The sequence below is a fragment of the Panthera uncia genome, assembly GCF_023721935.1.
Source record: "Panthera uncia isolate 11264 chromosome B3 unlocalized genomic scaffold, Puncia_PCG_1.0 HiC_scaffold_1, whole genome shotgun sequence".
NCBI classification, from domain to species: Eukaryota; Metazoa; Chordata; class Mammalia; order Carnivora; family Felidae; genus Panthera; species Panthera uncia.
Window position 1 is genome coordinate 86,789,298 of NW_026057582.1, and position 19,515 is coordinate 86,808,812.

At 51.0% G+C, this 19,515-nt stretch overlaps 1 protein-coding gene across 1 annotated transcript; it reads left to right on the plus strand.

Moving 5' to 3' along the window:
- Positions 1–15,525: 15,525 nt before the first annotated feature.
- On the plus strand, positions 15,526–19,442 carry DUOXA1 (dual oxidase maturation factor 1). Its single transcript, XM_049613558.1, has 6 exons — positions 15,526–15,814; positions 16,141–16,198; positions 16,536–16,670; positions 16,877–17,090; positions 17,334–17,551; positions 18,248–19,442. Exons 1-6 carry the CDS (start codon positions 15,641–15,643, stop codon positions 18,502–18,504), a joined length of 1,056 nt encoding a protein of 351 aa, XP_049469515.1. The 5' UTR covers positions 15,526–15,640; the 3' UTR covers positions 18,505–19,442.
- Positions 19,443–19,515: the final 73 nt, after the last annotated feature.

Genomic DNA, 19,515 nt, shown 5'->3' on the forward strand with positions numbered 1-19,515 from the left:
CTGGCCCTCCCACCCTGTCCCCTGGGTCCCCACCCCTCCTTACAGCGTGGTTGGTCTGGGAGAGTGCAGGGTTGATGTCCTGCCATCTGGTGATGGGAGGCAGACCCAGTGCTGTCCTGGCCTTTGTATAAGAGGGCAGGCCCAGATCACGGCCCCTCTGCAGACAGCTGGCCAGGTAGTCTGTGCGGGAAAACTTCAGAGACCCGGGCCAGAAATCTGGGGATGAAATACCAGAGAGTCTGAGAGAGCTCAGGGCCACCACAGCTCCACTAGCCCAGGACTCAGGCTCCAACCAGCCCCAAGGGGACCAGAATCACACAGAGGGAACGATGGTCAACAGGTCTCTCAGCAGTGAAAGAGTGCAGGATCCCAGCCCCAGGCACTCCTCCCAGCCTGGCTCTGGAGCTCCAGCAGAATCCCCACCCAGGGGCCAGGGGTGTACCACCTTCAGGGACAGCCTCAGGCTCACCTAGCACATCCTCAACCACCACATGGTCCTCTTGCTCAGCGATCTGGGAGGCCATGCCCAGCAGCAGTGCATCCACATCTTCAGCTTTTTGTAGGTTTGGATGCTTTGGGAACGAGGAGAGAATATGGGGCTGAAGGTTGAGCACCAAGGCTCTCTCCACCCCATAGTCCAAGTCCTGGGCCCAGTGAGTGCTGACATTTGCTCTAAAACCAGCAGGCCATTCCCCCTCCATAGGTTGATTCCCCACTCAAGGTGAGTGACGTCCCCATCCAAAGCTCATGCTGCTGGAAGACAGGCCTCCACAAATGCAAAGGATCTAAAACTTTACTTCTATTTTAAGAGACTTGACAGTATGGTTGACAAAGGCACTAGAACATCTACGTCTTGGTCCTTGCTCTTGTTAGTGAGTAGCTGTGGGCAAGTCACAGGACCTCTCTGAACTCAGTGTCCTTCCCTTAATAAAAAGAGCATTAGGGATACAATACAATACAATACAATAAAAGCAATTAGGAGGACACAGGTCTCTTTCAACTCAGCTCCATGATTCTGAATTCTGTGCTTTTCTCTTCTCTCTTTTCCTCTTACCTCTTTTCTCCTCTTATGAACACTCTACACAGAATATCAGATTTTGCTTTAAATTATTCATCAATGATCTTCACCCACTCAGGCCTGGTTTGGATGGACAGATTATCCCTGATATCTCTCAGAACCCTTCCTCCTCTTTGCTCTCCTCTCAACATGCCCTGGGTGTGTCTAATTGGGACATTTCCTTGGAGGGTGGGATGGCTGGGGTACTCCATGGCCTACAAGGGACCAGAGCTGTCAAGACAGAAGAAAAACCTATGGGGAAGCAATGAATGTAGAGCCACACCTGCACAGGCCTCACTGTCCCTCACACAGCCCTGAGGTGGGGGTGGAGGACTGACTTTTGACCATGTACAGCTGACTGCTGTGGCTCTACTGTCCACTTTCACCACACACCCTCAGACACAAATACACCCACACACCCACACACACACCCTATACACACTACACACATACACCCACCCACATATGTGCCCCCAGTCCTGACCTCTCGGCTCCAGTAGCTGTTGCAGACCCGAAGAGCTCTGGAGATGCTTGAGTTCCTATTGATGACCTCTTGGAAATGACAACTGGCATTTCTGAAATGCAAGGAGCAGGGGAGTGATGACTGAGGCTATGGGGTCCTAAAGTCAGGCATCAGCTCTGGTCTCCAAGGCTATATACAGCCAGGGGCCCAGGTCATTGTAAAACCCCAGAAATGTACCCAAAGCATGTGCATGCCTCCCCTTTCCCCCATCTCTTCCTTTCTCCATCCCTCTCTGTCTATATATATATTACTAAACAGCATGGGGCTCTATTTAGAGTACCTTTCTCTCCCAATTCCCAAAGAAAGAGTTTACATATTATCATGTAATATGTAAACATGGCTATTGTCACACATGTCCAAAAATTGTTCCAGAGTAGGAAAATGTAACCTATGAATTATTTAAATTATAATCAACTGTAAAAAATAAACTGCCATGCTTTGTTCCATATACATTAAATATATATATATATTTAGTTTAAAGTTTCCTTTTTATTATTTTGGAATCAAAGTTTTTCTTCAGCTCTCACAAATTTTTTTATAATTCCCTCAAAAGGCTTGCACAACTCAGGTCCTGTGCTTATAGCTAAAAATGCCCCCAATGTGGTGTCAAGACCTAAGGTTTAGACCAGCAGGCTTTGTGACTCACCCTCTGAACCTCAATTAGCCCGTGTTTAATTGGGGAGGTTAATATACACACCAGCTGTAGGAAAACGGATAAAGTGCTTAAAAACCACAATGACGTGTTTTTAAACGATTGTTCATCTTCCCTCTCCAAATTCACTGTTCCCTTGGGGAAATGAGCACCCTTCAGACTGATAATCCTGTCCTGAGGGCTCCTGAGAGCAGATTTTTCTGAAATGACACCACCACCCCTTCCAACACAGACATTTATGCTGGGCCCTCACCTCATGTAGACGCCAGGAGGCACCATGGTGGAGAAGAACTGCTCAGAGGCCGCCAGGAACTCTGGGGAGATGCTGGGGTCCAGGAAAGGGCTGTATCCTGGGGAAAGAGGATACTAAAATTTAACCCTTAAACCACCCAGCCTCCCTCCCCATGGCTCCTGTCCCCCTCGAAAAAACTCCTGCCGGCTCTCCCATTCTTCCTCCCCATCCGTTCACCTGCATACTTCGGGGGTGTTGTCTGCAGGAAGCTGGGCAGCCACTCATACAGAGCGATGTTCTGAGGGACAAGAGAAGGCAAAAGGGAGGCAAGCGCTGGAGCAGCCGCCCTGGGAGGGATCCGAGCCCAAGGAAGGCTTCGGTGGGAGATGAGGGTCAGACAGGGGCAGTCACGAGGGAGGCAACTCAAACAGGGAAGGTGCGGAGGCCCGGCCCCCACAAGGAACCTGGGATGGCAGAGGAGGGCGGCTACATAAGAACGACAGCAAAGGCTCGAGGATCACAGCACTTTGCCTCCTCATCGTCTCCACGTCCACTCCGAGACGAGACGCTAGCCCCAGTTCTGGGGAGCAGCGTCCTCCTGCAAAAGGGCGTTTCCGGGGACTGCCCGTCGGAGGATGGAGGGCCCTGCGCAGCAGGCAGGGGCGGGGCGGGGAGGGGGTGCGGACTGACCTGGTAGGTGGCGATGACCCTCTTGCGCGCGTGCTGAAACAGCTCCTCGTCCCCCCACCGCGGGTGCTCGCGGGCCAGCCGCTGCGCCCACACGTTGTGGTAGCGGAACCACAGCAGGCCCAGCGCCTGCAGGAAGGGGTCGCGGTTCCCTCGCTCCGCCCCGAAGGCTGCACGCGACGCCGTGGGGCCGCAGGGGAAGAGACGCGCGGCGGTGTGACCACGGGGAGCGCAACCTCGGCGCCCCCCAGCCCGCCCCACCGCGCGCCCCGGCCGCCGCAGCCCACCCCGCGGCCTCACCATACAGCCCCCGGGGCCCGCGCTGTCCGGTGGCGGGGTCGGGCGGCGTCCACATGAGCAGGGGGCTTTGCGCGTTGCGGGGGAAGGCGGGGTCGGGCCCCGACGCCAGCTGCCCCCCGGAGAAGCTCCGCAGCGCGTCGCTCCAGGAGTGCGAGGAGCCATAGATGGCGCTGCCGTCCAGCCAGCCCGTCACCTCGTTGGTCTGCGGGGGCACCGGGAGGGTGAGCCCAGGGTGAGCCGCGGGCGGAGTAGCTGAGACGGGTAAGGGGGCGCCAGGGCCAGCCCAGCGTCGGGGGGGTGGGGGGGGGGGGGGGGGGGGGGGCGGAGCCTCTCCCGGCCCGGCCCTGCCAGGCCCCGCCCCCGCGACCCCGCCTGCCTCGTCTCACCAGGTCCCGGGGGTTACTGGGGCTCTGTCCGGTCTCGGGGTCCCAGCGGCTCCTCTGGAAGGGTAGGACCACGTCCCCGCGCTGGTCGGGGTCGAACACCGGGTCCCCGGGCGGGATGTGGATGTTGAGGAACTCGGCTGGGCAGCCAGGTGTCTCCACGCTCACCAGGTCGGACAGCACGTGGTAGCCTGTCCGCAATGGGGGCGTGCTAGGGCCAGCTGAGGGCCTGGCACTCTCGTTTCTGTATCAGGTATCCAGCCCTCCCCTACTCCCCTTGAAGCATCAAAAGACTCCTCAGATTTTGGGGGCAAGTCCAAGTCTTGACCTCCTCCACCCTTCCCAATCCTTTGTTACACCTTGGTCCAGACTGTTTTCATTGCCAGTTTGGTCTTCTCCTTGGTAACTGGGAGGTGCCCGGTGAGTGTGCCTAGGCAATTGGGCTGGGAACACCTGCTGCAACATGCAGCTGGGAGCAGCCTGCCCAGAGGGCCTGCCAGTCTCACTGTGAGGCTAGATACGGGGAATCAAATGCAGTCCCCCCCCTCCCCCCCCCCCGAGGGCTAGCAGGGGCCAGGCATTCCTGCTGGGGACCAACAACCCCCAAACCCGGGGCGGGCCCCCCCCCCCGCCCCCCCATTTTGCCACCCCCCCCCCCCCCCCAGACCTTTGGCCAAAGGCAAAAGACTGAGACTGCCCTGACACTGTCCTAGGAGCCACAGGGGCAAAGAGTGAGAATAGGGTCCCACCACGAGTCCCTACCAGATTATTTTCGTGCTCCTGCCTCCATCTGTACTCCCAACAACAGCTCAACGTGGGGCAAATTTATACCTCCACCAACCAGACTTTCTCCCTCTAGTTTTTCTTCCCCAGAAAAAGAAATACAAGACATAGCTTTCTCCACTTAAGAAAAATCATTTTAGGCCCTAGACATCTTGTGATTTACAACTACTTGCCCAAAGCATATTCTTGACTTATCTTTGCAGGATTTAAACCCCTTGGAGCACTCAGATACCAGAACAATTAAAGGCAGAGAACTGATGTCAACCTTTGCGGCCCTTTTGTTTTTCATCAATTAAGACCTGAACTCTGTCTCCCTGAGATGACTTTTGCCTAAATTCTAGGCTGAATTCCCCACTGTACAAGTGCCTTTGTGAATCTGTATGTACCTTTAGCTTAAAACTTCCCAGTTTTGTTGTTTGGGAAGACATTGCTTTGGGAAATAACCCCTACGTTCTCCTTTACTTTTTCCAAGTAAAACTCTTCCCTTTCCTATTCTTGGCTTGGTTGTGTCTTTTGGCTCAAAACCCACCAAAGGCCAAATTCAGTTTCACATAACGTCACCTCCCCCCTCCATCTCTCACCCCCATCTCTGAGACCCTCCATCACTTCTCTCTCTCACTCCCTGACTCCCCGCTCAGACATAGACGTGTCCAGCTGACCCTACTGGCCTCCCTCCCCCAGAAGTTGAGGCCCTCACCAAAGAAGACTCCCAGCACTGTTCGGTTTCGCAGGGAGGCCTGTCCTGCAGGGCCCCTCATGGCAGTGTTGCTAAGGTCTCTGGGGTTGGGCAGGTGGGGTTCTCTCAAGGGCTGGTACACACCATCTGCATAGCTGGCTGGGACTAGGCGCTGCAGCCGAGAGCCTGCAGTAGGAGAGGTAGAGACAAGGATAAATCCTCACTGGGGCTTGCTTACCTCCTCTCTCCCACGATTCCCTCCATACCACAGGGAACCCATGAGCCTTTGCTGGTACCTGCCATCCCTTGCCCCTTAGTACCACCCTGACCCTAGGGCTGTCTCCACTTGGCCCTCACCTACCTTTGCTGCCCCATCTGTGCTCCATGAGGTTGTTGTACCACCCATCAAATCGCTGCACCTCCCAGGAAATGGGGTTCTGGGCTCCTGTGTGAGAACAGAGGGAAGGGGCAGCTGGGTAAGTCTGTGCATGGGAGGACAGGCAGACATGCAGGACATGGGTCTTGGGAGGCTGGCAAGGGGAGCAGCAGAAGTTGGACCCCCAGCACAGTGTAGAAGGTAGGGTGCAGAGGAAAGAACCCAGGACAGAGTGCTATCCAAACTCAAGTTCAGTCTTTAAGCTGCCCCGTGGGGGAAACATGGCAGGGATCACCTAAGGCAGTATAGTGGGGGGCAGTGTGTGCTGACAACCTCAGAGAGCAAGATAAAGCTGGAGAACAGTGGCAATGTGGAAGGGGATGCAGGAGCTTTCTACTGCTCTCACACCTCAGCTCCCAGAGGGACACTGCAGGACAGAAACCATTCCCAGCCCTAAGATATCATATGGAGCAAGAGCCAGTCACACCCTAAAAGCCAACCACTCTTCCATCCAGGGAAGGAGAAGTCATTCTATGACCAAGCCCTGGGTAGGGGCAATGTGGAGAGGGGCTTGGCCCTCTCCTGCTGAGCAGAGCCCAGGGCCAGGGTGCGGGCCCTGCCTGGGGCTGTGGCTCTGGGACCTGTTGCTACTCTGGTCTCTTTCCCAGTTTCTGGGTGGGATCAGGAACTGCCTGGTCATGGGATAACCTTGCCTCTTCTGAGGCAACATGTTCCTCATATAATTCCTCTTATTGACCCTATTGTACTTTCCAAAAACTAGGATCTGGGACAGGGCACTCAGTTCTTGAGGGAAGAGTTCAAACAGTGGGGACAGAGGGAAGGATCTAGAATTAGAGGTGGACCTAGAGGTCCTTCTGGTCAGTGGATCAGATAACCAGATTCCTTTCCCCAAACTAGGAGGCTACAGGGCTAAGTTTCCCTCTCTGCTCACTTCAGAGAACAGAACAGAGAAAGAGAACAAAGAGAAAGAGAAACAGAAGAAAAGGACCCTCATCAGCCATCAAGGGACCCATTCCTCTGACTGTCCTTCCACTCACACCAAGGATAAGATCTCAGAGCTGTGCCTCACACTCCTGTGTGCATGTGCATGCCCACGCATGCACACTCAGTCACCAGGAGGTCAGAGAGGCAAAATGACTCAGACCCTGATGTTTGAGCAAAGAATCCAAGTAAGAATCCAGGACTTGGGGCAGGAACTAGGGGAGCCACATACACATGATCTCTAAAATAAGATGAACTGGTAGCAGAACAAGAAGAGGGTCTTTGGGGGAAGGGTGTAAAGGAGAATGCCTCCTGGGAATAAGTGGCAATAGCTGGGTAGAAAAGGAAAATCCAAGGTCAAGGCAAAGAGAGGCCAGGAAGGAATGGGAATGTGAGCAGCTCCTTCATGGGAGAAGCTGCAGGGGTCTACCACCTCCAGTCAGAGTAGATCATTCCACAGATTTTCTGTGCTTCCTTTTCTTGTCCCTTTTCTTATCCTGCCACACCTGATAGGGCTGATAAGGGGCTTGCTCTTTTTAACTTAACTGGTAGCACCTTCAGCCCGCTTCCCTTCTCAGAGACCCAGACTTCACAAAATGGCCTCAGAGTCTAGCAAGAGACTGTCCAAAACTGATGGTAACAAGATGAAATCTAATGGACCACACAGAGGCAATAGTTGTTTGTTGTTGTTTTCATATTGTTTTAAAACACTGGTGACTTTCCTTCAGCTTTGGGTCCAATCTGACCACAAAATCCTTTATTGTCTTATGTGCCTAATCAGTCTTTTCCCATTTGGGATCAGGGGTCCTTACTTTATGAAGAAAGAGAGAAGAGAGAGGAGAGAGAAAGGGCCTCCAGACTGTAAGGAATGAAATAGGAAATGCTGACACAGCAGGGTTCCTCTGTTCCCAGCTACACTTCTCCTCCAATCTATACTCACCCACGGATGTCCATGACCCAATCAGGAGTGTCCATGCCAGAGCCAGGCAGAGGCCCATGACGAAAGTGATAATAGCGCTTAGGTGTTAGGACACCCTAAAATGGAGACCCTAGGAAAAGAGAACAGGGAGAATGGGTCCCAGAAATTCAGGAGAGTCAGGCCAGGGCCCCTGCAGGCCTCTGTGAATCTAAGTGTGAGCTGGGCCAACACCACAGTGGGGAACAAAGAGCAAGAGACTCACTCGCCCCCAAGAGTCTTTCATTCATTCAACAAACACTTGACACGCATCCACTATTTTTTAGGCATTTAGATCTAGGAACTGGAAATTAAGTGATGAACAAAGCAGACAGAAATCTCTGCCTCTTTGGACTTACCTTCTAAGATTAACTGAAAACCTTGTTTTGGCCCAGCTTCCCAGTGTGTGTGTTCCTTGGACAGAGCCTTGCTTGAGGGCCAGGACACTGAGCTGCTGCTACAGTGTGGTTTTACGCAGGTCACTTCTCTGGTCTGGACCTTGGTTTCCTCTTCCAGCTATGGGAATAAACATGCCTGAACTGTCTACCTCCTAGCATGGTTGCCAGAATCAGACATGAGATTGAGGTTGAATTCAAAGCAAGAAAAGCGACAGGTGTTATGTAAATGTGATATAGAGAGAGGGTGGGCTGGAGCTTGGCTCTTCTAGGCAGACTCAAAGAATGCAGCACCAGGTGCTCCTGTGTTTGGTGCCAGCTTTCCTCTCTCTCTCCCTCTCTCCAGGCTAACAACTCAATCACCCAGGGACAATAGGGAAATGGAGGCAGCAGGAGATTCAGACTGGGACTCCTGAGTGGCACAGGGAGTGCCTAAGGTGAGTGCAGACCTTCTAAGGCAGCATATAGACACTGGGGGTGGGTTGGGGCTGGGGAACTATCTAATGGAAGAAAGTGAGAGTTCAGAGAAAGCCTTATCTCAGACTAAACTCTCAGGACTCCTGAACATGTTGTCTAGTCAAATAGGAGGAGCCCTGGAGGGTGATCTCATCCCAACTTGCCAACTCCCATGAAACAAATGAAAAACCCTAGGCCCTGTCATAACTCAAAAGCTCAGCATTCCACCCACTCCATCTGAGACTTCCCAGATGGTGGTCTTTGAGAGTTTGTGAAGAGCAGGGCCCTGAATGGTTGAAGCCGTAAGGATGTTGGAGTGGCCACAGTGGTCCTTCCCTGATCTAGGATGCCCTGCCCCTTCACCCCTACCACTTTGTCTTGTCTTTAGGATCCGGGGCCCCAGACACCAATGTACCACTCAACCCATAAAAGCATGCAGTGAGCTTTCAGGCCAGGCTGTGGGGATAACCTGAAGAGGAATGTGGGCATGCTTAACAATCACTCCTTGTGGGTGGGTAGCCCGTGATTTATATAGCAATATTGGTTCAGTAACTTCCTAACAACCTTGAGTGGAAGGCATAACCTTATGACAGAGCAGTGAAGCCCCAGGCAGTGGCAGAACCAGGGAGAGAACACAGGCCTACCTTGTTCTTAACCCACATGGCTACTTTTCCAGTCTGAAATCCTAGAATGGGGACCCTGGGGTGGGGGAAATAGGAGCCAAGGCCATAGGGATTCCAATCTGGTCCCAAGGGAGGGCTGAAGGGGAAGCCTGGACTCTAAAAGCCCAAAGCTCCCTCCCTGGCGTAATGTGCTGGTGCCGGGGAGAGTTCCAGAGAGATCCCCTAGGCCCAAGCAAATTAGGCCACCCAACATTCAAGGTTCTCTGAGAATCAAAAACTTGGGGTGGGGTGTGTGAGGATAGGCCCGAACGGGTTCCCTTTCAGCCTCAGGCTAATAACGCAGGCGCAGGGGGGCCAGGGCTAGAATTCCCCTTCCCTCCAAAAGCGTAGCGGAGCTGGGGCACACTCCGCTGCAGCCACGCCGGTGGCTCTCCCTCCCTCCCGAGCGTCTGGGCCCGCGGGCCTGAGAAACCCTCCTCGGTCTGACCTGTGGCCGCGGCGTCCCTCGACCCCAAAGTGAGGACTGGCTCGCTCCTGGCTCGCCGCGAGGTCCGCGACGCCCGCTCCCGGCCGGCTCCCTCCGCAGCTCTGCGCGGGGAGGGCGGGCGGGGCCGGGGGTGATGAGGGGCAGGCGCGGCCCAGTTCTAAGGCGGGGCGGGGCGAAGTGGGGCGGGAGGCCAGCCAGCGCGCCCGCGACCCGCAGAAGTGCTCCGAGAGGCCCGAAGCGCGCCAGGTGAGACGGCGCGGGCTCGCGGGGCTCAGGTAGGGGAGCTCTCCCGTCCGTGGCGAGAGCTCGGCTAGTGCGGCTACGGGGACAGAGAAAGGGGCAAGTCTGCTGGGGCTGGGGGGGGGGGAGAAGACCTTGGGGGGGGGGGGGAGGCAGTGGAGGCGCTCCCCGAAACTCTCCATATCGTCGGATCTGGGCTCCAAGACCAAGAGGATCGGCGAACGCCCGCAGAGCAGGCCAGGCGTCCGAGCAAGACATTCGTCCTAAGACCCTGAGAGTGTCTGTGGCAACCATCCCCTGGGGTTCCTCGTGAGCTCTCGGGGTCTCAGGCCCTCCAGCCTCGCCCGCGCCCCACCGGTCTCCAGACTGCATCTCTAGGTTTGTGCCGGAGCTGCCCGGGAGTTCTGGGCAGGGGGCAGGAGGAGGAAGGGCCGGAGGGGTGGCTGCGCAGGGGACGGCTCTTGTCCACGGTCCCTCCTCTGTCCCAGACCGAGGGCGGGGGGCAGCGCCTCTGATCCTCGGGTGCGGTCTGAGAAGGTTGAGAGCGACTTGGAGTGGCGGGCGGGGAAGCACCCCAAACCCGGTTTGTCCGGTCATAGCCTGGTCCTTAAGTGAATTAGGAGAAGAGGAAGGTTGGAAGCGAGCCCCGCCAAGAGAAAGGGAGCGCATTCGGTGATAGAACGTCTGGACCTCGTTCCCGCCCCCAGGAGCGCTGCTTGTGAGGTTCCACAGGGAGGAAGCGAGCGGCGCGGGCTGCCACGCACGCACTGTGTGGAAGGGGCGAAGGTAGGAAGACAGTGGTCCGGGTGTGAATGGCGGGGTTGATGAAGCTGCTGGGGTCGGTGTGGTCGGGATGGGTTTTGAAGGGGGCCTTGGAGTGCTGCCCCCATCCAGGCCCCTAGGGGCGCACTTCCAGTGCCCCCCTCCCCCCGCAAGTTCAGATCAAGTGGGAGTTACTCAAAGAGAAAGCTTGGTAAGAAGTTAAGAGGAGAAAAGAAAAACCTCGGAAGACCATATATGCCACAAGGTTTACAGACATGGAATCCTTATCTCGGCCTGCCTGGAGCCTAGATAGTTTATTTGCATGATTCAGCGTCCCTGGGCTCCCTACTTACTTCAGCCCTCAACCCACTTCTCAGATCTTCTGTTTCTCCACTTAATTCTTTCCTTAGTGCAACAACATACACATGCCCACACACCTTCCTGAAGAAAAGAGGCTGGGACAGGAGTTTCTGACAGTTCTCACCAGCCAGAGCTGTCAACTTTAATGGGATCAACCCCCACCAAAGAAACAAAATAATCACATTCTAATAGCTGTGTATCACCAGTCAGCGCTCTTGGCAACTCCAGCCATGTCACCCATTCCTTCCTGGAGAATTATAGTATTTCTGAGTTCCAGAAGATGTGGGATGTGGGGAGAGGGAGACTCTAAGAGAGGCCACAGAGCACTAAGAAAGTACGTAAGAACTTTGAATGCTGAAGACCAGCTGTATCAGGCTGGATTTTCTTAAAGATTTGTAACTTTATTTCTTATCCACCCCTTTTAACACACACAGGAACCCCACTTCAACCTGGGATTGGTAAAGATTGGGTAACGTCTGAAATACAACTGAGCATTAGAAATGCTTCAGTAATTTAAGGGAGTTCAGAAAGGGGGAAAAAGTGTCCCTCACTTCTCTAGGCTGGGTGAGAAAGGAGGACCCCAGAGTGTGGGGATTGGCCCACCCCATTGAGAAAACACCTGTTTTGTCACAGGGGCCTCTGACTGAGGGTTTATGTACCTAGTTCTCTATGTTACTAAGCAGTACTTTCTTCTTGTGTCTATATTTCTGTTTACATGAAATTGTAGGTGTATGTCTGACTGTATCTTGCACTTATTTGTATTAAGGTACATTGTGTATATATACGAGTCATGGTAGTGAGCTAGGGGAAAGGGAGTGAAGACTGAAAAGAGATTTTTCTCAGATTGGAAGAAATTCTACTGTCAGACCCTTCTTGGCTTGCCAAGGAGGAAGATGTTCCAGAGGCAAATTATAAGCTTTGTAGGAAAAGCAGGATTGCTGGGTATAGGGACATTTCATTTAGTCCCACCACTTCATGCAGGAGGCTTGTTAGCTTAATTATTAAAACCAATTTTGGATCAGGGTCATCCAAAATTAGCTTTAGATTAGGCAATGGAGATTAAGGAAAACCTAATTCCTTAAATTAAACAAAAAGAATTTTATTCACTGTCTTTTTGCTTTAGTCACCTTTGATAAATATTTTGGTGAATTGGAAATAAGTTAACATTGTCCTTCTGTACTTAAGATACAGAGAGACTTTTGTTAGTGTTTCTTTGAAGCATCACGTTAATGGAGGTGAGCCATTCTTGTAAAGTATTTTATAAACTCCTACTAAAATATATGCAGGAATAATGCTGATATGTAACGCTAAACAAAGTACATTACACTATTATTATTTGCTTATATTGCAGCTCTTTGTTTTTGAAATTTCAGCTTATAACATGTATTCATAGTATTAGCAAACTTGCTTTATCTTCCCACCTTACTAACCAAGATATTCTACATTTTACAGCCTTTTTAAAAACATAAAGCCTTCCATCACAATTGTAATGGCTTTAGTCTAGGTGTCATAAAGAATAAATTCTTAGACCAATAAGTAAAATAAATATCACTATCATATATTCACAATTCGTAGTTACTTAGCTTTAGCTAGAGTTGAAACATATGTTTCAGATTCAGTTAAACGTGAACATTCATGCTTTGGACTCCAACTACTAGAAGAGGCTTTCTGAAAATTTTGTGAAAGCACTACAGATTGACAGGGTTGGTCAAATCCCTTCCTGCCCAATCCTTAGGCCTATATTGGTGACACTCAATTAACATTGAATGAGAATAGAATACTCTATAGGGCACAGAGGGATCATAGCTCCCTCTTGTGTGTGAAATAGAGGATGCCACCTACAGAGAGGAAGTCACTCATTCACATATATTCATTCATTCAACCCACAAGCTGATTAGTATATGCTACATGCAGGGGATGCAAAGATGGAGATTAGAAGCTAATAGGGAGACTGATGTTCAAACAATTACAATCCAATGTGATTATTGTGATCGTGGAGGTATATTCAAAATGCAGTCAGAACATCAGAGGTAGGAACATCTACACTGGCCCAATGGTGTCAAAAAAAACTTCACAGAGGAGGTAACATGAGCTGAGACTTGAAGGGTGAAAAGGAGTTTGCTAAGGGGTAAGAGCATTCCAGGCAGAGGAAATAGCATATACAAAGGCATGAAGAGTTAAAAGAGTATGTCAGATTCAGGGAGAGGCCAATAGTTCAGTATGGCTAGAGGTTAGGCTGGGCCAAAGATGGAGGTGCAATGGTAGATGAGATCCGATCATAAAGGACTTTGTATGTGATTGTGAGATTAGGTTTTACCTAGAGCAAAGAAATAAAATGATTATATTTCCTTGTTAGAAAACAATGTTCTGGCACCAGGCAAGATAGAATGAGACTGAACCAGGGCAGTAGGGAAGGAAATTCATGGATGGTTTCAAGAAATGTTTAGGAGATAAGATGGTCCATCTTTCTGGCTTATTTTATTGATACACTGGTGATGTCACCAAAGAGACAAAGAAAACAGAATAAAAAGCAGAGCAGAGACAGTGAATTCAGTTTGGGACCTGTTAAATCTGAGGCATCCATGGGGAAGCCAAGTGAAAATGTCAATGGGACAATTGGCCCAGATAAGAGGTCTGTCTAGAGACATAGATTTGAGAAGCATCAGCCATGGGAATAGATGAGTTTGCCTACGGAATCATGAAGAGTACTAGAAGAAAAGAGCCAAGGCAGAATCCTGGGAAGCAGAAACATTTCAGAGAGAGGAAGTACTAGCAAAGGAGCCACAAAAGTCACGGCCAAAGGCAGGAGACCCAGGAGAACATGCTGTCATGGAGATTCAAGGAGGACACGTTTGAAGAAAGGGGAAACAGTCCACAATGCCAAATACCACAGAGAGGTTAAGAAGGATGAGACGTGAAAACTTCCCTTTGGATTTAGCATGTGATAACCTAATGGAGAAGATGGGAATGGAGAGAAGCCAGATTGCAATGGGTTGAGGAAATAAAGCAGTGGAGACACCAGCATAGACTATTCTTCCCAAAAGCCTGGCTATGAAAGGGGGAGAGTGAGATAAGACAGTAGCTGGAGGGGACTGAGAAGTTCAAGGGAGAGGGTCCTTTCTCTTTGTGTTCTTAAAATGGGAGAAATTTAAGCATATCTTTGAGAGAAGGAGCCAGCAGAGAAAGAGAAGCTGACAAGTTGTGTAGAAAATGGGGGATGACTAGGGAAAGGTGGTTGTGAAAGCAGGCAAGGATTGGAGTGAGAGCCCAGGAGAAAAGGAGATACCCATTCCCCTGCAATGGAAGAATTGAAGAGTTAAGAAAAAAGCAAAACTTCATGGGAAAACCAAGGCTCAGAGCTTACGTGACTTGTCCAAAAGACAGGATTAAAACTGTCTCTGTCTTTTTGCCTGACACTATGCTACCCACCCCCCCCCCCCCCCCACCCCCCCCCCCCCCCCAGAGATAGCATAGGAGGTGGCCAGCCTAGAAAGAGAGTGAAAGGTTGGGAGCCACAGGGTATTATAGAAGAATCACAGAATTTAGAACTAGAGGGGACATGAAGATCATCATATCCAATTGCAGATGAGGAAACCAAGGACCAACAAGGTTGTCATTTGCCTGCCTAATGTTTTAAAATAAGTGAAGAACTGGTTCCAGCCCAGGGTTCTCTCCAACAAGGATTGGATAAGGAGATAAATGGAGTAGTCAGATGTCCTCTCTTGCCCAATCTTGTAGCTTCTATCTATTCATGTCACTCTGTTTCAGGTATTATTCTTAGCACTTTACACACGCAATCTTGTCTCACACTCACAATGACCCTGTGAAGTAAACACTGTCATCCTTACTTTTAATAAAACCAAGTATCTGTAGGGGTCAAGTAACTTGCAAGAGGCAGATACAGAATTCAAACACAGAGCTGCTTAACTTCAAACTTATTCTTTCACTATATCACTTAATAAGACACTACCTAGCCAGACTATAAACAATGGAGCCTCCTGGGCAAACCAAGGCCCCAGTACAGATCACACACAGGGAAATGAGCAGAGGTGGGATCATTGATTGTAAAATAAGGTGAGCTAAGTTGATTTCAATTATTTTAGAGTTTCCAGAGGAGGAGTCAGGGTGCTTGAGAAAGCTAGACAGACCAGTGTGGGCAGTGCCAGGACCAGGAATCAGCCCTCTGATGATATCGTTGGATTATATATTTAGCAAAGCTGTCTGGCCTTTGTTCCTTTGGATACTGAGAAGGAAAGCCAATCTTTTTGTAATCTGTACCAACTTTCACCCTTATGCCTTCGCTTGATAGCTATATAGTAAATATAGTTCTTTTTATGTCCTGTGATCTGTCTGATTAGGCTGGAGGCCTGAGAGAGATAAAAGAGAATTATATTTCTTAAGACAGTCCCAGCGGAAGCAGAGAAGCCTCGAGGGTGGTTGTGGCACTGATTTAGGGGACCTAAGGGTTAGGAAAGGAGCATGGGGCAACAGAGATGGATTGCCAAGACCCTCATTCCCTCACAGCCAAAACACAGGGAGATGGATGGCAGAGGAGCAATGGAAAGACAGTAGCAGTAGAATCTGGTGAGCTCCAGAGATGAGGGAACTGGTCTGGTTTATTCTTAGCTGTATCTTCAGCACCAAGAATAGTACCTAGCTCATAGACATAAACATCTATTGTCCTACAGCATATGCCTCCCTGTCACAGCCCCATCAAAATGGCTGCTTTTGGACACACATTCCCCTTCTATACTGGCCTCAAGCCAATCTTCCCAATGGACACCACCTTGGCCGTCATCATTGCCATCTTTCTGACTGCACTGGTCACCTTCATCATCATCCTACCTGGCATTCGGGGCAAGATGGTGAGAAACAAACCCAGCCCTGGAGACCCAGCCCCAGAGAGACCTTGGCCTCAAGGTGAGGGGGCCAGACTCTCTGACTACAACCAGACTCAGGAAAGAGACTCCAGTCCTGAAAAAGTGTCACCCATCCCCCAGGAGGGAGCTGCCTACTCATTGATTCAACACATAATTTATTGAGAACCTATTATGTGGCAGACACTCTGATCTCAATTGACCAAATGACCTCAGTTTTAGAACCCCTGCCCCACACACCCAAGAATGGAAAGAGGAAGGGTGGATTTGGAAGGAGGGTGTTCCTTCCTAAACCCACCCACCCTGTGACTCAGAGGGTGTTCTGGCTGCTGCGGGTGGTGACCAGCTTATTCATCGGGGCCGTGATCCTAGGTGAGTATAATTCTGGGCAACTGCCTCTGTGCCATCTAGTTTGCCCCACAGCCAACCTCCCCTCTCCTTGTTGCCTTACAGCAACTTCTGATTCCGGGGGGGGGGTGGGAGGGGCATAAGCAGAGTGTGATCAAGGAAGTCTTGGATTCTGACCCCTTTATTCATCTTGGGCAAACATATTATTGTCAAGCTAACCATGAGCTAGACCCTGAGCTAGTTAATAGATAAACAATTATGCGCAAAAGAGACCTAGACCCCTTGGAGCTCTCCTTCTGACTCTAACCCAGTAATGCCCAGATTTTCCTGAGTTCCTGTATGTCCAACTCCCCAACTCCAGCTGTGAATTTCAGTTCTGAGTGGTTCGTGGGCCAGGTGAGCACGAACACATCATACAAGGCCTTCAGTTCCAAATGGATCAGTGCTGACGTTGGGCTGCAGGTTGGGCTGGGAGGAGTCAACATTACACTTACAGGTAAGTGATGGTTCTTACCTGTGAGGGAGAAGATTCTGCTGTGTTTTTGGAATCTAATTTGGTGTGGTCTAAAGTTCTACGGGATGGAGGGATGGTAGGAAGGGAAATTTCCAGAGATTAATAGCAGCTTCTGTACACCTGCCTAATGTGATGAGCCCCTACCCAGGCTTGAGTTCCTCCTAAGCACACCTGCCCCACTCCCCCAGGGATCCCAGTGCAGCAGTTGAATGAGACCATCAATTACAATGAGGAGTTCACATGGCGCCTGGGTGAAAACTATGCTGAGGAATATGCAAAGGCACTGGAGAAGGGGCTGCCGGACCCTGTGCTCTACCTGGCTGAGAAGTTCACCCCGAACAGCCCATGTGGACTGCATGGCCAGTACCGCCTGGCAGGACACTACACCTCAGCCACGCTCTGGTGAGTGTGGGATAGAGGCCAGCCTAGACCCAGGGATGGTGTTTCTATCCATCTTTCCTCCACTTATGTGGAAATCCCTAGTGGGACAGGCTGGCACCAACCCCACAGTGCTTGGTTGGGAAACCTATAGGCAGAAAACTGTGTCTCACATCTCTGGGGTATTCTTGGCTGCCTGAGCCTCCATGTGGGCCCTTCCAAATAGAAGTGTCTAGGCCAACATTCACTAGGTCCTTGGCTCTCCAGGGTGGCATTCCTCTGCTGGCTGCTGGCCAATGTGATGCTGTCCATGCCCGTGCTGGTCTACGGTGGCCACATGCTGCTAGCCACAGGCATCTTCCAGCTGTTGGGACTGCTCTTCTTCTCCACGGCCACATCACTCACACCACCCTGTCCCCTGCGCCTGGGCACTGCTACGCTGCACACTCACCACGGGCCTGCCTTCTGGATCACATTGACCACAGGTGAAGTCCAGCCCTGAAGACAGACACAGGGCTTAGGGCCAGGGAGGGAGGGCCAGGGACCACAATATTGGTGGGGGTTGAGGGTCTGCCTCTGGGAGCCAAGATGCCTTTCCTCCCTTTAAAGCCCCATCCCTCTTACATCACTCATCAGGGCTTTTTCTCCCCAGTTCCACTACCCACCCCCATAGATGCCTACTCCCTGTGTCTTCTGTCTCTGTCATGTTCCTCATCTCCTAACTCTCCCTTCACCCAACTCTTTCCCAAATCTTCCAATCTTCTGTCCATGCCCGCTTCCCCCAAACACTCTTCTCTATGTCCCCCATTCCTAGAACCCTTCTCTTTCCTGCTTCACATGGCTTTAAATTGTCTTACAGGTCTTTCTCCTCTCCTATTCTCTCATGCCCCTTCTCATGCCTTCTCCTCTGTGCCCTGCCCTTCCCCCAGGGTTCTCTATTTTCAGAGTTCTCTCTCTCTTTCTTCTGACATGTAATTCAAAGAGCACTGGACTTAGAGTCAAAGCTCAGAAAAATAGAGCCACACCAGCCGTATGACCCTAAGCTAGTCACTTCTCTGAATCCCAGTTGCTCTGAAACAGGGATGCCAGCATTCTCTGAGAGTTGTTCTGATGCTCTTGCAAGAGTTCCTTGGGAGGGTATTAGTATCACCAAGGCAGGACACCTATTGTCTCATCCCCAGGACTGCTTTGTGTGCTGCTGGGCCTGGCCATGGCAGTGGCCCACAGGATGCATCCCCAAAGGCTGAAGGCTTTCTTCACCCAGAGTTCAGGAGAGGATCCTGCACTGGAATGGAATCCTGAAGAAGGGGGACTCCTGAGCCCTCGCTACCGGTCCACAGCCGAGAGTCCCGAGCCCCAGGACATTCCCCTGTCAGAGGCTTCCTCTGAGGCATGCTGTAAGAAAGAGCATCCCAGAGAGCCTGACTGTACCCTATAAGGCTCTTCTCCCTGGTGGCCACCCGGACTTCCAGTCTGGTTCCAGATCTCATTGGAGCCTCATAAACCACCAGAAATGACTGCAGGTTGGGTTGTTTCAGCCCCCCAGCCCCAATCTATAGGTGGAGAAGGAAAAAGAGGCTTTTCCTTTTAAAAAACAAAACAAAAAGCCCTAATATGCTAAACAGAAATTGGAGCCACCCATAAACCCTGTCTCTATGGTAAGACCAAGCAAGTGCTGCCTGTCTGTGCACAGCAACCCTGCCTTCCCTTGATAACTTGCCTCTTTGAGGTGCCATTTATTGAAACTCAGCTTCATTTACATAATGTGTGTGTGTGTGTGTGTGTGTGTGTGTGTGTGTGTTGGGGAGGTTATAGTGTGATACCTGTATGGTCCCTCTTATCCCTCTTGTTTCCCTTTTTCTGGGTCCCTTTTGTTCTTCTTTTACTTCCCCAACTTGTGTGATCTCTTAGTACAATGAAAGTCCTGGGCCAGAGAAGAAACCAAACTTCTTGTCCCAGGATATCAACCACATGTGCTACATTATCTTTAAGCTTCCCTTCTCAAATCTGGCAAATAAGATTGTAGGTCTTGCCAAGGACCTAAAAAATAATCCCAGGATTTATTTTTATGCCTTGCCGACATCTACTTTAGTTAGCCCTCAGATACCACCTCTTAGTGAATAAACTGGAGTTAGTAAATTACCTCAAAAATGCCATTCCCTCCAGGTCCACTCACCTGGGCCAGTGAAGGGGAAACCCACTGGGCCAATGGGATAGTGACCTGCCTGGTCACTCCTACCGACCATCCACCTGGGGCAGTTCAGGAAGATACTGGTTCTGGTGAGTTCCCCTTTGGGCTCACTAGAGGGCGCCTCTCTCCCAGAGCCTCGTGGCAAGGCAGAGAGAATGGACTTGGCTGCTTCCAGCCCAAGAAGTCCGCTGAGGACTCATATTCCCTAAGTCTGGGAAAGCCATGAAATGTAATGGAAACAATTAAAAAAAAAAAAAA

Bases quoted from the DNA above. Each gene is read 5' to 3' on its own strand.
- DUOXA1 (XM_049613558.1), top strand. From the start codon at position 15,641: ATGCCTCCCTGTCACAGCCCCATCAAAATGGCTGCTTTTGGACACACA. The intron at 16,671-16,876 runs GTAAGTGATGGT...CCACTCCCCCAG, and splicing joins AGTCAACATTACACTTACAG to GGATCCCAGTGCAGCAGTTG. The intron at 17,552-18,247 runs GTGAAGTCCAGC...TCTCATCCCCAG, and splicing joins CTGGATCACATTGACCACAG to GACTGCTTTGTGTGCTGCTG.